The 18,838-nt window shown below is 41.7% G+C and overlaps 1 protein-coding gene across 1 annotated transcript in view; it reads right to left on the minus strand.

Moving 5' to 3' along the window:
- Positions 1 to 12,029: 12,029 nt before the first annotated feature.
- GALNTL6 (polypeptide N-acetylgalactosaminyltransferase like 6) overlaps positions 12,030 to 18,838 on the minus strand; it is a 50,610-nt gene continuing 43,801 nt past the window's right edge. Inside the window, exon 6 of the mRNA XM_063424255.1 lies at positions 12,030 to 12,657. Within this exon, the coding sequence (XP_063280325.1) occupies positions 12,493 to 12,657 (165 nt within the window). The 3' untranslated portion in view covers positions 12,030 to 12,492. The remainder of the gene's footprint in view (positions 12,658 to 18,838) is intronic.

An 18,838-nucleotide genomic window follows, 5' to 3' on the forward strand; every position in this document is an offset into this window, starting at 1 on the left:
CAGAGAAAAAAAAAGCCCTCGGCCCCAGGGGAAAGATGGGGAGAGCTCGGCATGAAAGCATCCTTAAAAGAGCCCTGTATGCAGCTTTAGCCTATGGACAGTGGTGAGAGCACTGGACATAGGAAAAAGAAAGTGTCCCCTGGCAGACTTCTCCGGGCGGTGCCACGGGTGACATGGAAACACACAAAGAGTGGACCTGCGTCTCCTGAGGAGCAGTCTGTGGTGCAGGAGAGACTCCTCTACCTTGCTGAATTGAAGATTAGGTTTTTTTTGAGTAGTGATTGTTTGATTTAAAACCCAAAGGTTTGGTCTATAGAGGGTAATGTGTAAAGGGTAGAAACTGGGGGAGGAGAAAAAATGTTCTGAGAAGTTTTTATTTCTGTCTCTGTGTGTGTTTAGAGTTTTCTATCTCTGTTCTTATGTAATGTAATAAAGTTTTGTTTTTCTGTTTTTAAGGTTTAAGCCTGCTCTGCTCTGTTCCTGATCACATCCCACAGTAGTTGTTAGGGAAAAAACATATATTCATGGGTGCATTAACATCTGGGCAGTGCTAACCCATGACAAACTCCAAGAGGAGATAAGGGAAGTAAGGGAGGAGATGAGGAAGAACAGTTCCCATGTAGCACCGGTGCGAGTCACAGGCCCCACAGTCAGAACCCAACGTCCCTCAGCTAGAGAGAGTACACCCCACGAGCTGACCTGTGGTTCTTCCTGCATGACCATGGAAAAGATATGGGAAGGTGGGATGGGAAACCCACTTCTGTTCTAGCAGCACGGGTGCATGAGCTCAAAGAGAGAAACACTAACCGAAGGGGTTCCACTAGAATGAAAGTAGCCTCAGCCTCCCATGACCAGGCTGTCAAGTATTACAGAAATGAGGATGCTCTGTCAGACCCCCTTGAAGGAACCTCTATTATGTATGCACAGGAAGAGAGTAGTAACCGGTGCTAGAGGGGCCCTGCCTCTAGCCAGGAAGAGGCACGGGAAAACCGAGTCTTTTGGACTGTGTGGGTTCTATGGCCTGGCACATCAGAGCCACAGAAATATAAAGCTTTGCTTGATACTGGTTCGCACTGTACCCTAATGCCATCGGAACATGTGGGAACAGAACCTATTTCCATTGCCGGTGTGACGGGGCGATCACAAGAATTGACTCTGTTGGAAGCCGAGGTGAGCCTGACTGGGAAGGAGTGGCAGAAACATCCGATTGTGACTGGCCCAGAGGCTCCGAGTATTCTGGGCATAGACTATCTCAGGAATGGCTATTACAAAGACCCTAAGGGGTTCAGGTGGGCTTTTGGAATAGCTGCTGTAGAGGCAGAGGGCATTAAGAAATTGAACACCTTGCCTGGATTATCAGAGAACCCATCTGCAGTAGGACTCCTGAAGGTAGAGGAGCAACGAGTACCTGTTGCCACCTCGACGGTGCATCGCCGGCAGTATCGGACCAATCGAGGTGCTGTGCTCCCCATCCACAAGATGATCCAAGAGCTGGAGAGCCAAGGGGTGGTCGGCAAAACCCACTCACCCTTCAACAGCCCCATTTGGCCTGTGCGCAAGTCTGACGGAGAATGGAGACTGACTGTGGACTATCGTGGCTTGAATGAAGTGACTCCACTGCTGAGTGCCGCTGTGCCAGACATGCTGGAACTCCAGAACGAGCTGGAGTCCAAGGCAGCGAAGTGGTACGCCACAAGTGACATCACTAATGCATTTTTCTTCCTTCCTCTGGCTGCAGAATGTAGGCCTCAGTTTGCTTTCACCTGGAGGGGTGTGCAGTACACCTGGAACTGACTGCCCCAGGGGTGGAAGCAGTGCCCCACCATCTGCCACGGACTGATCCAGGCTGCACTGGAAAAGGGTGAGGCTCCGGAACATCTACAGTACATTGATGACATCATTGTGTGGGGGAACACGGCAAGGGAAGTGTTTGAGAAAGGAGAGAAGATCATCCAGATTCTCCTGGAAGCTGGTTTTGCCATCAAAAAGAGCAAAGTCAAGGGACCTGCAAGGAGATCCAGTTCCTGGGAATAAAGTGGGAAGATGGGCGGCGTCAGATTCCCATTGAGGTCATCAATAAGATCACTGCAATGTCTCCACCGACCAGCAAGAAGGAAATGCAAGCTTTCCTAGGCGCCATAGGCTTTTGGAGAATGCACATTCCTGAGTACAGCCAGATTGTGAGCCCTCTCTACCTGGTTATCCTCAAGAAGAATGTTTTCTACTGGGGTCCTGAACAGCAGCAAGTGTTTGCCCAGATCAAGCAGGAGATCGCTCATGCGGTAGCCCTTGGCCCAGTCAGGACAGGACCAGAGGTGAAGAACATGCTCTACTCTGCAGCCGGGAACCATGGACTGTCCTAGAGCCTTTGGCAGAAGGTGCCTGGTGAGACTCGGGGTCGACCACTGGGATTTCTGGAGTCAGAGCTACAGAGGGTCTGAAGCCAACTACACTCCCACAGAGAAGGAAATCTTGGCTGACTATGAAGGAGTTCAGTCTGCCTCAGAAGTGACTGGCACAGAAGCACAACTCCTCCTGGCACCCCAACTACCAGTGCTGGAGTGGATGTTCAAAGGAAAGGTTCCCTCTACCCACCACGCCACCGACGCCACATGGAGCAAATGGAGTGCCCTCATCACTCAGCGTGCCCATATCGGAAACCCAAATCGCCCTGGGATTTTGGAGATAATCACCAACTAGCCAGAAGGTGAAAACTTTGGTCTCACTGATGAAGAGGAACAAGAGCAAGTGACATGTGCTGAAGAAGCTCCACCGTATAATCAGCTGCCAGCAGAAGAAACTCGCTATGCTCTTTTCACTGACGATTCCTGTCTCATCGTAGGGATGAACCGCAAGTGGAAAGCAGCCATATAGAGCCCCACACAACAGGTTGAACAAGCCACTGAAGGAGAAGGTGGATCAAGTCAACTTGCAGAACTCAAGGCTATTCAACTGGCCCTGGACATTGCTGAGGGAGAGAAGTGGCCAAAGCTCTACCTCTACACTGATTCATGGATGGTGGACAATGCTCTGTGGGGTTGGCTGGAAAGGTGGAAAAAGGCCAACTGGCAGCATGGGGGAAAACCAATCTGGGCTGCTGATGAGTGGAAAGACATTGCTGCTCAGGTAGAAAAGATACCTGTAAAAGTCTGCCATGTAGATGCCCACGTCCCCAAGAGTCGGGCTAATGAGGAGCACCGAAACAACGAGCAAGTAGATCAAGCTGCCAAGATAGAAGTGTCAAAGATAGACTTAGATTGGCAACACAAGAGAGAGTTTTTCCTAGCTCGATGGGCCCATGATGCCTCAGGTCATCAGGGCAGAGATGCCACCTATAAGTGGGCACGTGACCGAGGGGTGGATCTAACCATGGACAGCAGTTCTCAGGTTATCTATGACTGCGAGACGTGTGCTGCAATCAAGCAGGCCTAGCAAGTGAAGCCCCTATGGTATGGTGGGCGGTGGTCCAAATACAGGTATGGGGAAGCCTGGCAAATTGACTACATCACCCTTCCCCAAACCCGCCAAGGCAAGCGCTATGTACTGACCATGGTGGAAGCCACCACTCGATGGCTGGAAACCTACCCTGTGCCTCACGCTACTGCCCGGAACACCATCCTGGGCCAGGAAAAGCAAGTCCTGTAAAGACATGGCACCCCTGAGAGAATCGAGTCGGACAATGGGACCCATTTCAAGAACAGCCTTATAGCAGCCTGGGCTAGGGAACATGGCATCAAGTGGGTGTACCATATTCCTCATCATGCACCAGCAGCCAGGAAAGTTGAACGGTGCAATGGCCTGCTTAAAACCACCTTGAAGGCACTGGGTGGGGGGACTTTGAAGAACTGGAAGATTAATTTACCAAAGGCCACATGGTTAGTGAACACTCGAGGTTCCACCAACCGAGCAGGCCCTGCCCAATCTGAGCCCCTGAGAACAACAGATGGAGATAAGGTTCCAGTAGTACACATGAGAGGTATGCTGGGAAAAACTTTGGATTAATTCTGCCTCCAGGAAAGACAATCCCATCTGTGGGGTTGTCTTCGCTCAGGGACCAGGATGCACCTGGTGGGTGATGCAAAAGGGTGGAGAGACCCGATGCATACCTCAAGGAGGCCTTTTTTTAGGATGAACTACCCACATCACGAGTCTGTACCCATATCTGTATGTATATATGTATATAATTTAGGTAGTGCATGTGTGTATATATTTTTAAAGGTTTAAATTCAATGTAATAGGTTGGTATGGAAAAAAATTCGGGGTGGATAATGTTGGGGGTTAGATTTGCCTCTTTTTCACTTACAGAATTTTTTCCCATAAGTTTCTAAGAAACCCTAATGACCCTACTTAGCCAGAACAAAGAGAGTAGTTGAAGGACATGGCAGCACAAGGCTACACCAATTGTTTTTAAGTCTCTGGGAGTGTCCCTCAGAGGGGAGAGATAACTCGAGCTTTGGGAAAGGTAAAAAGACAGAGCTGGGGGAGGGGGGGGGGCTCTTGCTCTCAGCATCGGGGAAGGCAGTCAAGCTGCCCCTCGCTGCAGGAAGAGTTCACGGCCATCACTCTGCCTCTGCCTCGTCCTGGGAAATCTACCATCATCGGCTTGTGTACCCGGGAATCCTGAGCTCATTTTCTCCAGCCCTCCCCCCACTGCCGCTGCTTCTTCGGAGCTTTGAGGTTCCCCTGCTACTCTGTAGCCCTGCACTGCCCAGCCCTGCCGGGACACCCCCTGCCATTCCAGCTACCAGCACAGAGCTCCTCATCTCATCCACCAGCCCGGGACTTCCCCCCGTTCCAGCTCAGCCTCTCGGAGTCCTGCAGGGGCACCGAGATCAAACTGCCCCGGGCTTTTTTGTGAAAGAAAGCCCTCAAGGTTCTTGGTTCTGTTTATTACTAATGCTGTAGTTGTTTGTTTGTTGTTTTGTCATATATACTAGTAAAGAACTGTTATTCCTATCCCCATACCTCTGCCTGAAAGCCCCTTTAATTTTCTAAATTAGAATAATTTGGAGGGAGGGGATTCGAATTCTCCATCTCTAGGGAGGTCCTGCCCCCCTTCTAGCAGATACCTGTCTTTCAAACCAAGACAGATGTAGAGCAGTAGCTGCAATTTGGAGGCTGATATGACAGAAATAAAGCAAAACAAACTTTAGAAGCATAGAATCATAGGATGGTTTGGGTTGGAAGGGACCTCAACCATCATCTCATTCCAACTCCCCTGCTGTCGGCAGGGACACCTTCCCTTAGACCAGGTTTTTCAAAGCCCCATTTAACCTGGCTTTCAACACTTACAAGGATGGGGCATCCACAGCTTCTCTGGGCAACTGATTCCAGCACCCCACCATCCTCACAGCAAAGAATTTAGCCCTTTCTTTTCCAGGCTGGACAATCCCAATTCTCTCAGCCTTTCCTCACAGGAGAGGTGTTCCATCCCTCTATAACTTGGTGACCCTGCTCTGCACTCACTCCAACAGCTCCATGTCCTTCCTGTGCTGAGGCCGCAGAGCTGGATGCAGCACTGCCAGTGGGGTCTCACCAGAGCAGAGCAGAGGGGCAGAGTCCCCTCCCTGACCCTGCTGGCCATGTTGCTTTTGGTGCAGCCCAGGACAGGATTTGTTTTCTGGGCTGTGAGTGCACATGGCCAGGTCATGTCCATTTAGGGAGGCTTGTTTTTCTTTTGTATGAAACCACCATTCCTTGGCTGACAATCCTTTGGACAGTGCACTTGTGCAGCCTTTATACTGGTACTCTGGTTTCTTAGGAACTTGTTTAGTGAAAGGACAGGGTATAACTTTTATCCTTATATTCTGGTTACAAATAAACTCTGGAGGAGCATAAAGACACAGGAAACCAGTGAAAGGATTCTCTTCTAGTAGGAAGGAAAAGGTGATGTTTTACTGCTATCTCTGCAATTGTTGTTTTGATAATAGGAATCATTATAGATATTGATTTTGCTGACATGCTGGGGAATAAACTAGAACCCTGTACATCTGTAAGCAAAAGGCTGCTGCACATTGGACAATCTCTCTCTTTTTGTAAAAAAAGCCTCTCTGACTCTCTGCAGCTTGACTAGAGGTTAACCTGCATCATGCTCTCATCACAGATCACACATCCACTTCAGATTTGGAATAATGCCTTCAGTTAAAGTTGTTATAACCCCTTGGTTACTTATAAAAAACACACTTTAAAAATAATTCTACACAGTTTCTTGCATCCATATTAGCTCAATAGGAATAATCAAAAGCTAAAAACTTGAAGTCAGGAAGTTCATCTGCTTCTAAACATTTGTACAAAGTATATCCTCTGAAAAAGATGCTTCCTGTTCCTACATAGTCCCCTCTCTAGGCAGCACTGAATTTTGAAAATGGATGAGAAGGTAGATCACCAATGCAATTTTTTCCCCCTCAAAGATGTTTCTCTGTCTCTGCTGAGCTATAACTCTTCTACAGACAAAATCTGTAGTAAGACTGGCCCATAACGACAGAAATTCTCCCTTCTCCTCAGGTGCCTTTCTCCTCCCCATCCCTCTGCTAGAACAAGCCAGGTACCCCGAGGCAGAAGGGCTTGAGGCTCTGCCAAGTCAAGATCAAAGCAGCTTTAGTCACTCTTGAGGAAGCGATCTGCAACAGCAGAAACACCTTCTAAATTTAAGTCCTTGCAAAAGGGCTTGATCGCCTCTCAGTTCCTGAATATTTGTGATGGAAATAAACATGCAAGCCCTGCTATGAAGAGGTATCCAAAATTATCAGTTGCTGACCCTTGTAGGTTATACTTCCTTCTTATACGGAATTAAACCTGATTCCTACTTTTGCCCTTTTACCACCTATTTCCTCCTTCCTCTCTCAATTAAACTGCCAGCTCCTAATCTCACCATTTGGCCTTTCACCTTCTTGAAAGCTCACAATTCTTGATCTTCTTAATCTAGGATCATTACCATCAATCACTCCTTTAGGCAAGTGAAATCTTTTTTTCACAGAGGGATGCCAGAAGCCTACAGATCTTTTGGGCTGACAATACTGCTTTAGTTCTGGTGCCAGTTGGGGTTTTTGACTAAACTGTGCCTAGTGGTGTCTTTTGCTGATTAGATGCTCCAGAGTGATCAGCAGAAATTTTCTTGGACTGTGGTTTGTTCCTTCCAGGTTCTCATTTAGTGGGGGGATCAAGGATTAACTTAATTAAATCAACTAATACTTTGACAGTGTTAGGGATCCCACTGAGGTTAATGAGGACCGAGTTTTCCTTTCCTATGTCTCAGCATCTTTAAGATAGTACCACTCACCAGACTTGCCTCACTGCAGCTCCCCTCACATTCCGTACACTGTCCATGATATTTATCTCAACGTCTTATTCATCCGCTTCTCTAAAATGGATCATTCTGAGTTTTTCTACATCTACTGAGTACAAGCTTTTCTGCTGGCTCACTTTGCAAGGCTCCTTTTCATTCATCTATTCCCTGAAGCACCTATCAAAGTGGCTGCACAAAATACAAACTTCTCTTTGTGTATATTTAACCTGCTGGACAGTGCTGTGGTAAACGCACCTTTAGGTAACCAAAAATTATTATTGTTTTAACCCACATCCTCTTTCTTCCTCTGTGGTCTGCATTGTTTTCAAAAGGCCCACTGAAGCACCTACTGCACTGCTAGGTCCAGTGAAAAAAAAAATACTAAGATAACAGAAACCTTAGAAACAAGGAGAATCTTAAGGCAAACCAGACTGCAATGTTTGAATGCAATTTTTTCAGAAGCTCTTCCTAGATTTTTTTCCCTCTGGCACCATGATGTCCAAATGCTAGTAACACTAGTTTCAGAAGTCCTGCCCCAGGAGTAGTACCACTGGTATTAATGATACACTGAAAGAACAGAAAAACACTGCACAGAGCAAATGTATTTTCTGAATGCTGCTCAAGCTTTGGAAATGTAATTCATTTCTCTGAATTTCTCTAGCTAAACTTTCTCATTATTTATTTTTACATATGTTTCTTACCTTTTAGACATTTTTTCATATGTTTGGATTTTCTTAAATTCACTGCCGAGTTATAACAAGGAAATATGAGAACAGAAATATTTCAGGAGACCTAAGAACAGATTTATGTATTACATGTCGTTAAAAAAAAAAAAAACTGTCAGCAACTAGCCACACAAATTCACCACTTTTTTTAAAATTAAAAATCTTAAATAGAAAGCACTACACACTGAAGATTTAATAACTCTATTACTTATTCATCTGAAATTTTCCAGTTGAAAGATAATATCTTAGCAAACATTTAGCAAAGTCTCTTGGTACACTAGACATAATAGGTATTTCTCATTGGGTTTTTATGTTATCTTTTGGTTTAAATTTCCTAATTTTTTAAAGGCTTTTCAAAACTTTCATACAGGGCAAGATCCTGAAAATGTTATGTAAAAGCACTCTTGGACCCTTGTGCTCTTTTTAAGAGAATATGGAACATGTTTGGGAGGGGGTTAAACAAAGGAATAAATGAACATTATAATACTAGTACCAGCTATAAAAGCATTACTTCTTTTCAGCTTGTGTTGTCTTCAAAGGCTTTGAAATTATTTCCCTAACAACTTTGATGGATTAAAAAAGAGAAACAAAACCATTATCATATTCCTTTTTTTAGCATATGTGCTGTGTTCTCCTGAAATGCACTGGGTTATCAGCAATACAGATGCTCTTTAAATAGCAAATGGATGCACCCCGGTGTAGTACTGCCTTTCTAAAATGCTCCATCTCCAATCCAATCCAATCCAGGTAGGCTAAAAGGGTCTCTCCCTCACTCAGTCCCTTGCAAAACTTAGCAGTAAAAATGCAAATGAATTGTGAGTATGACTTTTTTTTTAAACAAAGGTAATATCCACTCCTGCAGAACTGCCACCTATCTAATCAATTTGCTCTTTATACATGTTTCTTCTATGTGACATAAGATTTCACTGAGGTCACTGGAGACATTGATGCCTGGTAAATTGCCAGTAATCAAAGGTTGTTAAGTGCTTGTCAGCTTCGTTTCAAGCTTAGTCTATCTTTATCATGAGGCAGACTTAGTTCAGCAGCTAGAGACCATTTATTCAAACGGATCACACTCAGGAATAATGCTTTATATCATTAAAATATCCATACTGTCACAGAAACATTTGTTCTAAAGCAATCTCATTTTTCTGAAATAAGATTGTGGCCAATGAAAAGTGAAGTCTTGTGTCTCTGCAACAAGGCTGCTCTTCCACACATGAAAGGCTTTGTTTCCCAGCTCCTCTCCTTTGAGCCCTGTCCTGCTAGGTCTCTGTATAGTTTAGATTCTGGAATATATGCAGGAAAAGATATGTTATTTTAGAGTTTTAGTTGCACTCGGAGTTTATTTCAGTTTTTCCAGTTGCTCTCTCCAGCTGTAGTAGCTTGCTGGCCACAAAAAAAAAAAAAAAAAAAAAAAAAAAAAAAAAGTCAGCTAACCCTAAATGGAAAATATTTAAGGTAGATGCTGATGAACTCTTAAAGATACAAATATCTTCTTTTCAGACATCTTGATTAAAGCCATAAAAGATTCAATCGAAAAAAACCTGAAGCAAGTCATTAGTTGGGGAAATCAGTATAGCTCCACTGAATTGATAAGCCCACATTAGTTAATTCCACCTGTGCACTACATTTAAAATATGTTCATACTACCTAGTATTGAAAAGAAAATTGTGTGAAGAAATTTCATAGTCTTTTGAAGAAATGTGTTAGAGTTAAATGCTCCTGGAGAAATATGAGAGGAAGACACATCTCTCCAACCTAGCAATTTGTTCAGAAGTTTACTGCCTGGAAAAAAATACGGTTGCAGGAAGAACTAAAGAAATGCTGAATGGTAAATTAGTAATGAAATACTCTTATCAGTGGAAACCTTTGGAGAACACCCAAGACAGACTTGAAGTGAAAGGTAGTGATCAACATTTATTACTAATAAAACTTCTGTTGAAGGAGTCCTGTGCAAGGACTGTTCTCTTTCCCCACAACATCTGACTGGTAGTCATATGGATTGCTTTCTGACAAGGACTGCTAGACCTTACAATTTGTGATCAGCTACAAGTGCGTGCAAAGCTTCCTTTGGCAGTGTAAGGGGCTGTGCAATATGACTCAACAAGGGCTGTGAAAGGCATAGAATTTCTCTGCCCCCAGAGCAGACTGGTTCCCATGAGGCATCTCAAGATCAGACCACTGAGATGCAGTCAAACACTGAACAATATAACCCTACCAATCTGTTCTGGTTCAGCAATCCTCCTTTGCCTCTCTATTTTGAGCATACAGTGTTGCTTCCAGGACTGACAGTTTGGGGCCAGTTACAATCAGCAGCTCGAGGGCTGCATTTATATTTGAGGCAGCCATTTTCTTCTTTTCCCAAACCCTCTTTCCTCATGATCAGGCTGCAAATAAATGATGCTGTGAGCATCCTATCTGGGAAAGCTGACAGTCTGCAGAGGCTAGGCTAGTTTTGCATACTGACAGCTAAACAAACCTGAAGTATCCTCATACCAGAACCTACCTTCTGTTCCTGAGCACACTGTATCTTCAAATTAAGTTTAAACAATACCTAAACAAGCTCACTTATTTTAAAATCATAAAATGATAACTCTGTGGACACATCCCTTTAAATTATTTGAAACATCTCTTCAATAACTTGCAGCAATTGCTCAATATATTGGAAATTTCACAATTTCCCAAGTGCATGCATCCTGAATACTACAACACCTCATTCCCCTCCCAAAACTTTCATATGACCTGCAATTACAAGATGCTGCCATAAAATAGCACACTGGTACTAGAACCATCCTCTGGATGCAATCAATGCTCTGTGCACAAACACAGCTTAAGGAGAAATAAAACACAGTCACTCCTCTCCCTTAAAACAGGGTAGATTGCATATCAGTATTTTGGTTAGTCAGCCACCTCACCAGCAATCAAAATAAGCAACTTAATCACAAATGTTATTTTTGGAACCTGTGTTACAGCACAGAGGATGTGATCTATCTGTATTTATGATGATTTTATCTGTAAATTCATCTTTCAAGCAAAACCCACATATTTACTTGATATAAATTTATACTCACTCTTACCTTGAACAATCTCAAAGTTATCAGTCACATTCCACACATCAGTATGAACTGAGAAGAACCATAGACACCCTCCCTAAAATGTTTTAGAGGCCTCTCTCTCCAACAGCTTGATAGGTGTGAGGGACCCATCATGTTCATCAGTGTGAGGGAAGTCTGTGTTACCCTGAATGGTGCCTGTGCCTAAAGTGCCAAAATATTGTAATGTGTGACTTGCTTGCACTTCTTGTTTCCTCCCTCATGACATCTACAATACCATTCACTTGCTCACTCTGGAAAGTTCACGATTTCCATCACAGATTTCAAAAACTCCAAAACCACCCAGCTGATTTCCTGTCAATTTTTCTCTCCACTCCTCTGTGTCAGGAGCACTGCAAGATCTTTTAAGCTGCACTGCAGGGAGTCAACATGCTTTTAGGTGATGGCAGCATACCAGTATTAATTTGACTAACCTAGTTTAGCATGCAGTATGCAATTATTTTCCACTCTCCTCCTGATTTTTTTCCCCAGCCTATTTTCAATTTAATTTATATGTTGGTAAAGATTCTACCTTTAAAAAAGACAGATAGTCCACAAGCCTTTCATTATGCTGGAGCTGCTGCTGTTATATTTGTCACTAAAAAAAAAATCTCACCTTGTATGACAAAGGGATTTGAATCACATTTGCTAAATATAACATATATAGAAATTCGATTGCTTTGCTTTATTTTTCCTGAAGGGGGAAAATGTGAGGGCAAAACCATACAGTTTATTTCATGCTTCACTACAGTGTAATTCTAGACCCTAAGATTTCTACCATTCCTATTTTGGTAATGAATGGAATGTAAAAGGGAGGTATTTAAAATTAATTGCAGCAGTTCTGAGGGTTAAACCTGCTTAACCCAACCTTTTATTAAAAGAATGTCAACAGAACATATGTCTTGTCTAGGGAGTGCTGGGACATCATTATTCTTCTACCAGCATGTTTAATTCTAAAACCTGGGATTTCTTCAGGTTCCTGCAGGTGTCATGCACACCATAAACCCATCCCAAATCATAGCGTCTGTTCTGAGCTACTCACTACAGCAGGATTTGACCTGAGAAACTATAGATTTTTTTTTTACTTTATTAATTTGGAGTACTTTTAAACAGTTTTTAAACAAAGTTTTTCCCTTGGCCAGCAAGGGAATTTTCAGCCTGAAGTTCTCAGCAGCACCCGGTGAGGCTCTTGGCCAAGTTTTCCAGATACTGTATATCCACAAGGACAGCCTGCTGGCTCTTGCTGTGGCATTTTCTTAATCCTCAGAACACATTTCCTGGATCTAGGAAATTTAATTCCTGACTCCTTTGACCCAGATGCTGGCAAAATTGTAGTCTGCAGTCTATACGTAAATATGTGTTCATTTTTTCTTTTTTTTTTTTCCTTCTAGGAACTGGCCTTGCTGTTAATTTTTTCTAAAACAGTTATATTAATATGTTCAAAAATCCACTGTTGAGTTTCAGATAAAGGATCACATCTGTTCATGAAAATCTTCTCAGCTGGGTTGCAATCTATGCAGCTGCTGCTTACCGGATGGAACAAAGTTTTGTCCTACAGGAATGAAAAAAAATAGAATTAAGTAGCAAATGCCGAATCACTGGAAGTTTTCTAATTTTACAGAACATGGATTAAAACAGCCCTATCTGAAATGATTTTGTGGTCTCTGTGCACTAAATCTGTGTCATAATAACAGCTATTATTAGAAAGCTGTAGAGAATGGAGTATTTTCTTCCCTTGGGCTATTATCCTTGTGAAAAATGTGAAATGTTAATTCATGTTCTTATAGTTAATGACATATTAAAAACTATAAGTTACTGTAGAAGTATATGTGATACATGAAGACGTGAGTCCCAGCATGTCCTGTAACATTATGTTAAGACAAAAAGCAGGTACCACCCCGAGTCCTTTTGTTCAGAAATAGAGAAAGGATGAATGGAGAGCGCTGGGAGGAAACTCGATAGAGATAAGAAATTAGCAGGGCCATCAACACAGCCAGACACCTCCCTCCTCGAGCATCAGCGATGGTAGCAAGAACCATCGACAATATCTCGACCATTCATCAGCCATGAAGACCTATAGAAACTGGACATTAACATCTGAACTGAGAGAGAGAACTCTTTTCAGCCTAGCCGGAGACACCCATAGACTTGAATAGCTAGCATGAACACAAAGGAAAATATGGGGAAATATTGCCAAGGGCAGAATAAAGTGTATATAAACCAAGCCCTGAAAGGGCAAATTTGTGAACCTAGGGGGAGACAGCAGACGGCCAAGTTCTGTATCTCGAGGTTCACCCTTGGCATTTTCCCGGGAAAAAAAAGTCAAGTATCTCTGCTGTTGGTGGGTTTACCGAAATTCTGTAATTCGATCTTTTGATACCGAAATTCTGTAATTCGATCTTTTGTTAATAAACCAAATTATTATTTTAATTGGAATATTGTATTAGCATTTATAACATCCTTTATGAAAGTGGGGATTCAGGAAAGAGGGAGACATCATTTGGTCCTTGACTAACAACTGCATAATATAATGAAAAAAATATAATGTATTAAAATATCTTTGCATACCATGTATTTGCTTGGGGACCATTTAAATGTCTGAACCTGAAAAATGGATTTGTTTGGGGTTTTTTTAGAGAAGTCTTGTTCTTAACAGTGTTGTGTTTCTTGACAGGGGGAGCTGTAAAATCTTCAACTTGGTGAAGATATTAAAAATGAGTTATTAACTGAAGTGAGGGACAGATGGACATAGGATTGATGTTCTCATCCCATTCAATGCCTGTGTCCTCGCTAAGACCAGCAACTGAAATACACTCTCTCTTTCCTAATAACATGGAAATCCTTACACTGATTTAGCTCCATATGGAGATTTTGGGAGGGTAACCATGGATTAAGTTGCTTTAAAAAGCATATTTACAATGATTAGTTTTATTAATTTTACTTCACAAAACTGGAGTGAATATTAAGTAACCTGATGTGAATCTTTGTGAAAACAGAAACTACTCAGTTGAGCAGGTGGTGAGTTGGGTAGTTTCAATATACTTAGTTCATGTAGGCAAGTGTTTGGGGAAAGACAGATGTGGGAGTCATTAGATGGGTTGAAAGTTTCCAGGGACTATACTGCATCTGTTGAAATAAATTTCAGATTACTCTTGGTAAACCACATTCAGGCTTTTCGCCTCCATGCCGATGATGCCCTGACAGTATTTTAATACTAATCCAGGATGTGTCAGCTTGCCCAGTTTGTGAGAGGGAAAAAAATTTACTTGTCAAATTGCAATTGATTAAAAACTCACACAAGTACTCTGGGTGCTGATCAACAATCATAAAAACTTCTCTTTAAAAATACCCCACATTCAAAAGAAAAAGTACAAAAACAAACAGAAACAGTAGCTATTTAAAAGCACTTTGAAAAATTAAGTTTCTTTTTTCTTAATTTAGGAAAGATTAAATTCATTGATTTGTGGTTTTATGAAAAAAATGGCAAAGTACAATGTGTTTTTTTTAAATTAATATATGCAACAGAGAACCAAGTCAAAAGTACCTTGTGCTCTGGCTGAGGGGGATGGTTTTACATGTCTTTCACACTGCTTTACCTTCAGCACCAGCCTTTCCCTAAAACCAGTGGATGAACACACCCCCCCCACCAGACTGAAATTCAGAGGGATGCCATCAAAGCTGACAGGCACAAACCAAATGTAGAGGGCTTTCTCTTGTGTTGTACAAGGAGAGCAGGCAGGATACTTCAGCTTGCAAGAAGGGGGAACTGTACTATGTACAAAGAGCTACTGTTTCCCTGCTAGGATGAGGTGGGCCTGCAAGAACTGCCAGGCAGCCTATGGGGTGGTAGAGGCATCCCTCTGCACCTTGCCAGCTCCTCCTGTACTAGTAAGAGCTTGATAGAGTGGCATTGCCCAAAATCAGGACACAGTGACTGTACCATGGCCATCCTGCCTGATGTGGGATCTTGAAGGAAGGGGGCATATGGTTTTCCTTGCAGTATAGCTGGCCATGAGGGCCAGCCAAGCTATTAGGAAGCCAAAGTTGGAACACTAGAAGCTTTAATAAGATATCTGGTACAAGAAGAAAGGAAACATCTTGAGCACAAAAAGCTTGCTATGAAAAACACTCTAGCCTTTCCAGAAACCTGGCGGTCTTTCTTATAGAAATATCACAGGCAGGCAATTTTTGAGTGAAGCATTATTGGTGCTTTTATTTAGAGAGTTTGGTTATTAGGAAAAAAGAGTGTCTTTTAAGAATAGGGACAGAGTTGCCACTGGAAAAACTTCTGGCTAACTTAGTTATATATAAAGGCCTAATAATTTATCATCTCAAGCTTATACTGATTTAAGGTCAAAGCCTGGCAGTCTTATCTTCCACTGGATTTCAGTGGAAACAGGCTCAGGACTTCAAGGGGTAACAGTTGCATGTATCCCAGAGAAGAGTTTTACCAAAGAAATACATAAATTCCTCTTTACACCAATACTGAGAAACCACAAGCGCTCTTGTGGAGACAATTCTAACATCTGAAAACAGCAGAATAATTTTTTTTTCCTTCTGTATGAAGGCAAGCCTGAAGATTATTTGCAGAAGGAGAAATGCCTCCATACGATAATTGGTCTTGACAGTTCAGGGTGGTTGGTAATGACACACAGAGCCTTTCATTTCTTATAGGTCACTGCTGTAACTATGGCCAATGTCAAGAGCAACTGGAAGTCATTGTCAGCTGGTGGCTGTGGTAGTTTATCTGAAATTAGTTGGTAGCTCTAGCACAGTTTCAGCAGGACTGATGTCCATATGATAAAAGCCACTATCACTATGACATTTCTTCGTCTGTCTGAGGAATAATCTACACCTCCTGTGTGATGAGTGAACTGACTTACAATTTGTCCCTGCAGCTGTCAGGAGACTGTGAGGAAACCCCCATCTTCTGGCCACAGTTTTTGATGCTGTCAGTCTAGCACCTATCATAATCACTAGGCTAAGGGTAAAATTACCACATAATGAAATTGATTTTGCACAATTGTTTCTTTTTAGAGACCTACTAAATCAGCCCTCTCTTGGATACTTGTACTCTACAAATAGCAGTAGTGGGCCTGTGGCACACAAATTGAATCAGAATCAGTGCACTACCTGTCAGCCCAGAACAATGCTACATTGAAAGCCAGAGGCATATTCCTTCACTATGAGGAACAGAAATATGTAGGCACTGCTCATCATTGGCTCTGGCATGCTTAGGAATATCAAAGAAATGGCTTTAGCTTGGGAAGCTAAAGCCATTCTCCCAAATATCTAATAATTACAGGTTATTTACATTTATCTAATATCATACATTGCTCAAATACAGTGCCAATATTTTTTGTCCTGGCATTACTCACATTCTTCTGTTTACAACCCACAGCAATGTTTGCAGTACTGCTTGGATTTATTCTGCTCCATTGCTTCTTACAGGGTTTTCTCAAAGGTATACTTGGCTGTAGGCCAGTATTTCAGATTGTTCCTAAGAAAATTGATTACTTAATATTGCAGACTTATGAGACTTTCAGATAGCTGCCTAGATGTAGCTTAAGCAGTATGGGAATAAGAGCAGCTTTTTGACATATGTTTATTAGTGGAAGTTTTAACTTCATTTATCTGAAAAGAATGTGGTTTGCACGCTCTGAGACTGCACTGCAATGAGAAGCAAAGAGCACGTAATGGGGATAGGCTGTAAATTTTTTCCAGAAGAGCACTCCTTACCCAAAGTAAAATATTAATGTATTCTACTTGCCGCTAAAATATTTAAGCTGTTTTTATTTGCCAGGATCCAAAACCAAGTTGTTAGGATTTCTATGATATAAGAGTATGGAATCTGAAAATAGAGCCTGGCTTCAGATTGCATTTGCAGCCCTTGGTAATCACTTCACAGCCATAACTTTTTATCAGTGGCTCAAGGATGCAAATGATAATGAGAAGAGACTCATCTTTAAATGAATAAAAACCTCTTATCTTCTAGTTTTATAGACATAATATGACAGCATGCTAAGAAATGCTTCATATTAGGCATCAGACATTGACAAGCAAGGTAATTTCTGCTAAAGCATGAGAGGAATTTTTGGCAAGATGGATACATGACCATTGGGAACCTACAGTGTCTATAAGTGGTGCAGAGGACAGAAGAGAGTGGCTGACCTGCACTCTGTTTTTTAAAAGGAAACACATATTTCTTAACCACAATATTATTCTTATTTATTTAGGGGGCAGATTCAGTAGCATAGTATTCCCTAGGTAAAGGACTCTAGTACATAGCAGTTTTTGTTTTGTAGGTGGGAAAACACTAAAGGTTCTATTGCCAAGATGCTTTCAAAGCTGGAAAAGGATTATGTCACATATAAGGTTTTTGGAGGTATAGCTGTACTACCAGAAATCTCTAATATAAATCTGCCCTTTATCTGAGGAAACAGTCTACAGGAAACATTAAAAATACTTACAGTGTAGCAAACTACAACTAAACTTAAAGAAAATCACATATATATAGATCTATTAGTCCAATGCAGTTTCTTAACTTGAAGCTTTATGCAAATTGGCCAGCTTGCTGTCAGGTTGGGATTACAATTAAGAAGGTGTCAGTACTTCCATCATAACAAAACTTTGTGGTGTCTCTTGCTGAGATGGAAATGCCTGTCTTGCATTGAGAATTTTTATGAGAGTCCTGTCAGCCTTCTGGAAATTAAAAATGAAGCTGTGCAGAGAATTCAGTAAAACTTACACTGTTTATTTTTTCCAAATGTAATTTTTTTTAGGTACCTGCTATATTCTGTCCTCATCAAAGGTGATGAGCCTTACAGAGGGTAGCTCCAGACCTGCATTTTGTCTTATGAACCAGCTATATTAAGCAACAATGAAGTGCTAAAGGTGTGAGCACTTTTTGATTTGCAGCTTCGGTAGGCAAAAAGATAAATTGGAAGGGTTTTGAAGCGAGAAGAGATTATTACTTCATTATAAGTCAGAAAGGCAGCAATACAACCACCACAATTTATAGGCTCTAAATATCTGCCCCATGCATTCTAACTTTCTTACAAGTAATATCTCAGCTTCAAAGGGATTGCATTTCTGGAAAATCTTATGGTGGACCTTGATTTGCAACATAAATAAGGTAAAAAGGCACAAGCTAATAAGCAGGCACTCAGAGAAGTGCATCAAGAGAAACCTATTTTTAATTGTTCTGAATTAATTTTCTACTATATATATTTTCAAACTATAAAACAGTATTGAGGTTTATCTGGCAAAGATCAATTCCTGGTACTTTTGCCTCAGCCTAAACAAGGCAAGGCACAATGGTCAAAGAAAACTGAAGCATGTGTGAGAGAAATCCTCAGTGCTTCAGAGAAATCCTTATCCTGAATGGAATACAGAGCTTATTAGTGAAATCTTTAATCAAAGCAACTTGCTGATAAGCCATTAAAAAAATCCTAACAACAATAACAAATCAGTAGCATTACCAGGACTTTTTACCATAACTGAAGCTCTGACAGTTTCTAGCTTGACCTCCTGTTTCCAGTGATTTATAAAAATGGGCTGAAATTCAGCAGATCAAAGTAGTGTCTAAGCTCCTTTAGTTTATAAACTCCTGCCTCCTTCAGGCTTACAGCACTGCTTTTAATATTGGGTAGGGTTTTTTTTGTTTAGGTTCTTTTTGTTTGTTTGTTTTGGTTTTTTGAGGGAGATTTTTCTGCCACTTATAATCTTTAAAA

Source organism: Prinia subflava (genome assembly GCF_021018805.1).
Source record: "Prinia subflava isolate CZ2003 ecotype Zambia chromosome W unlocalized genomic scaffold, Cam_Psub_1.2 scaffold_2cwr_NEW, whole genome shotgun sequence".
Lineage (NCBI taxonomy): Eukaryota > Metazoa > Chordata > Aves > Passeriformes > Cisticolidae > Prinia > Prinia subflava.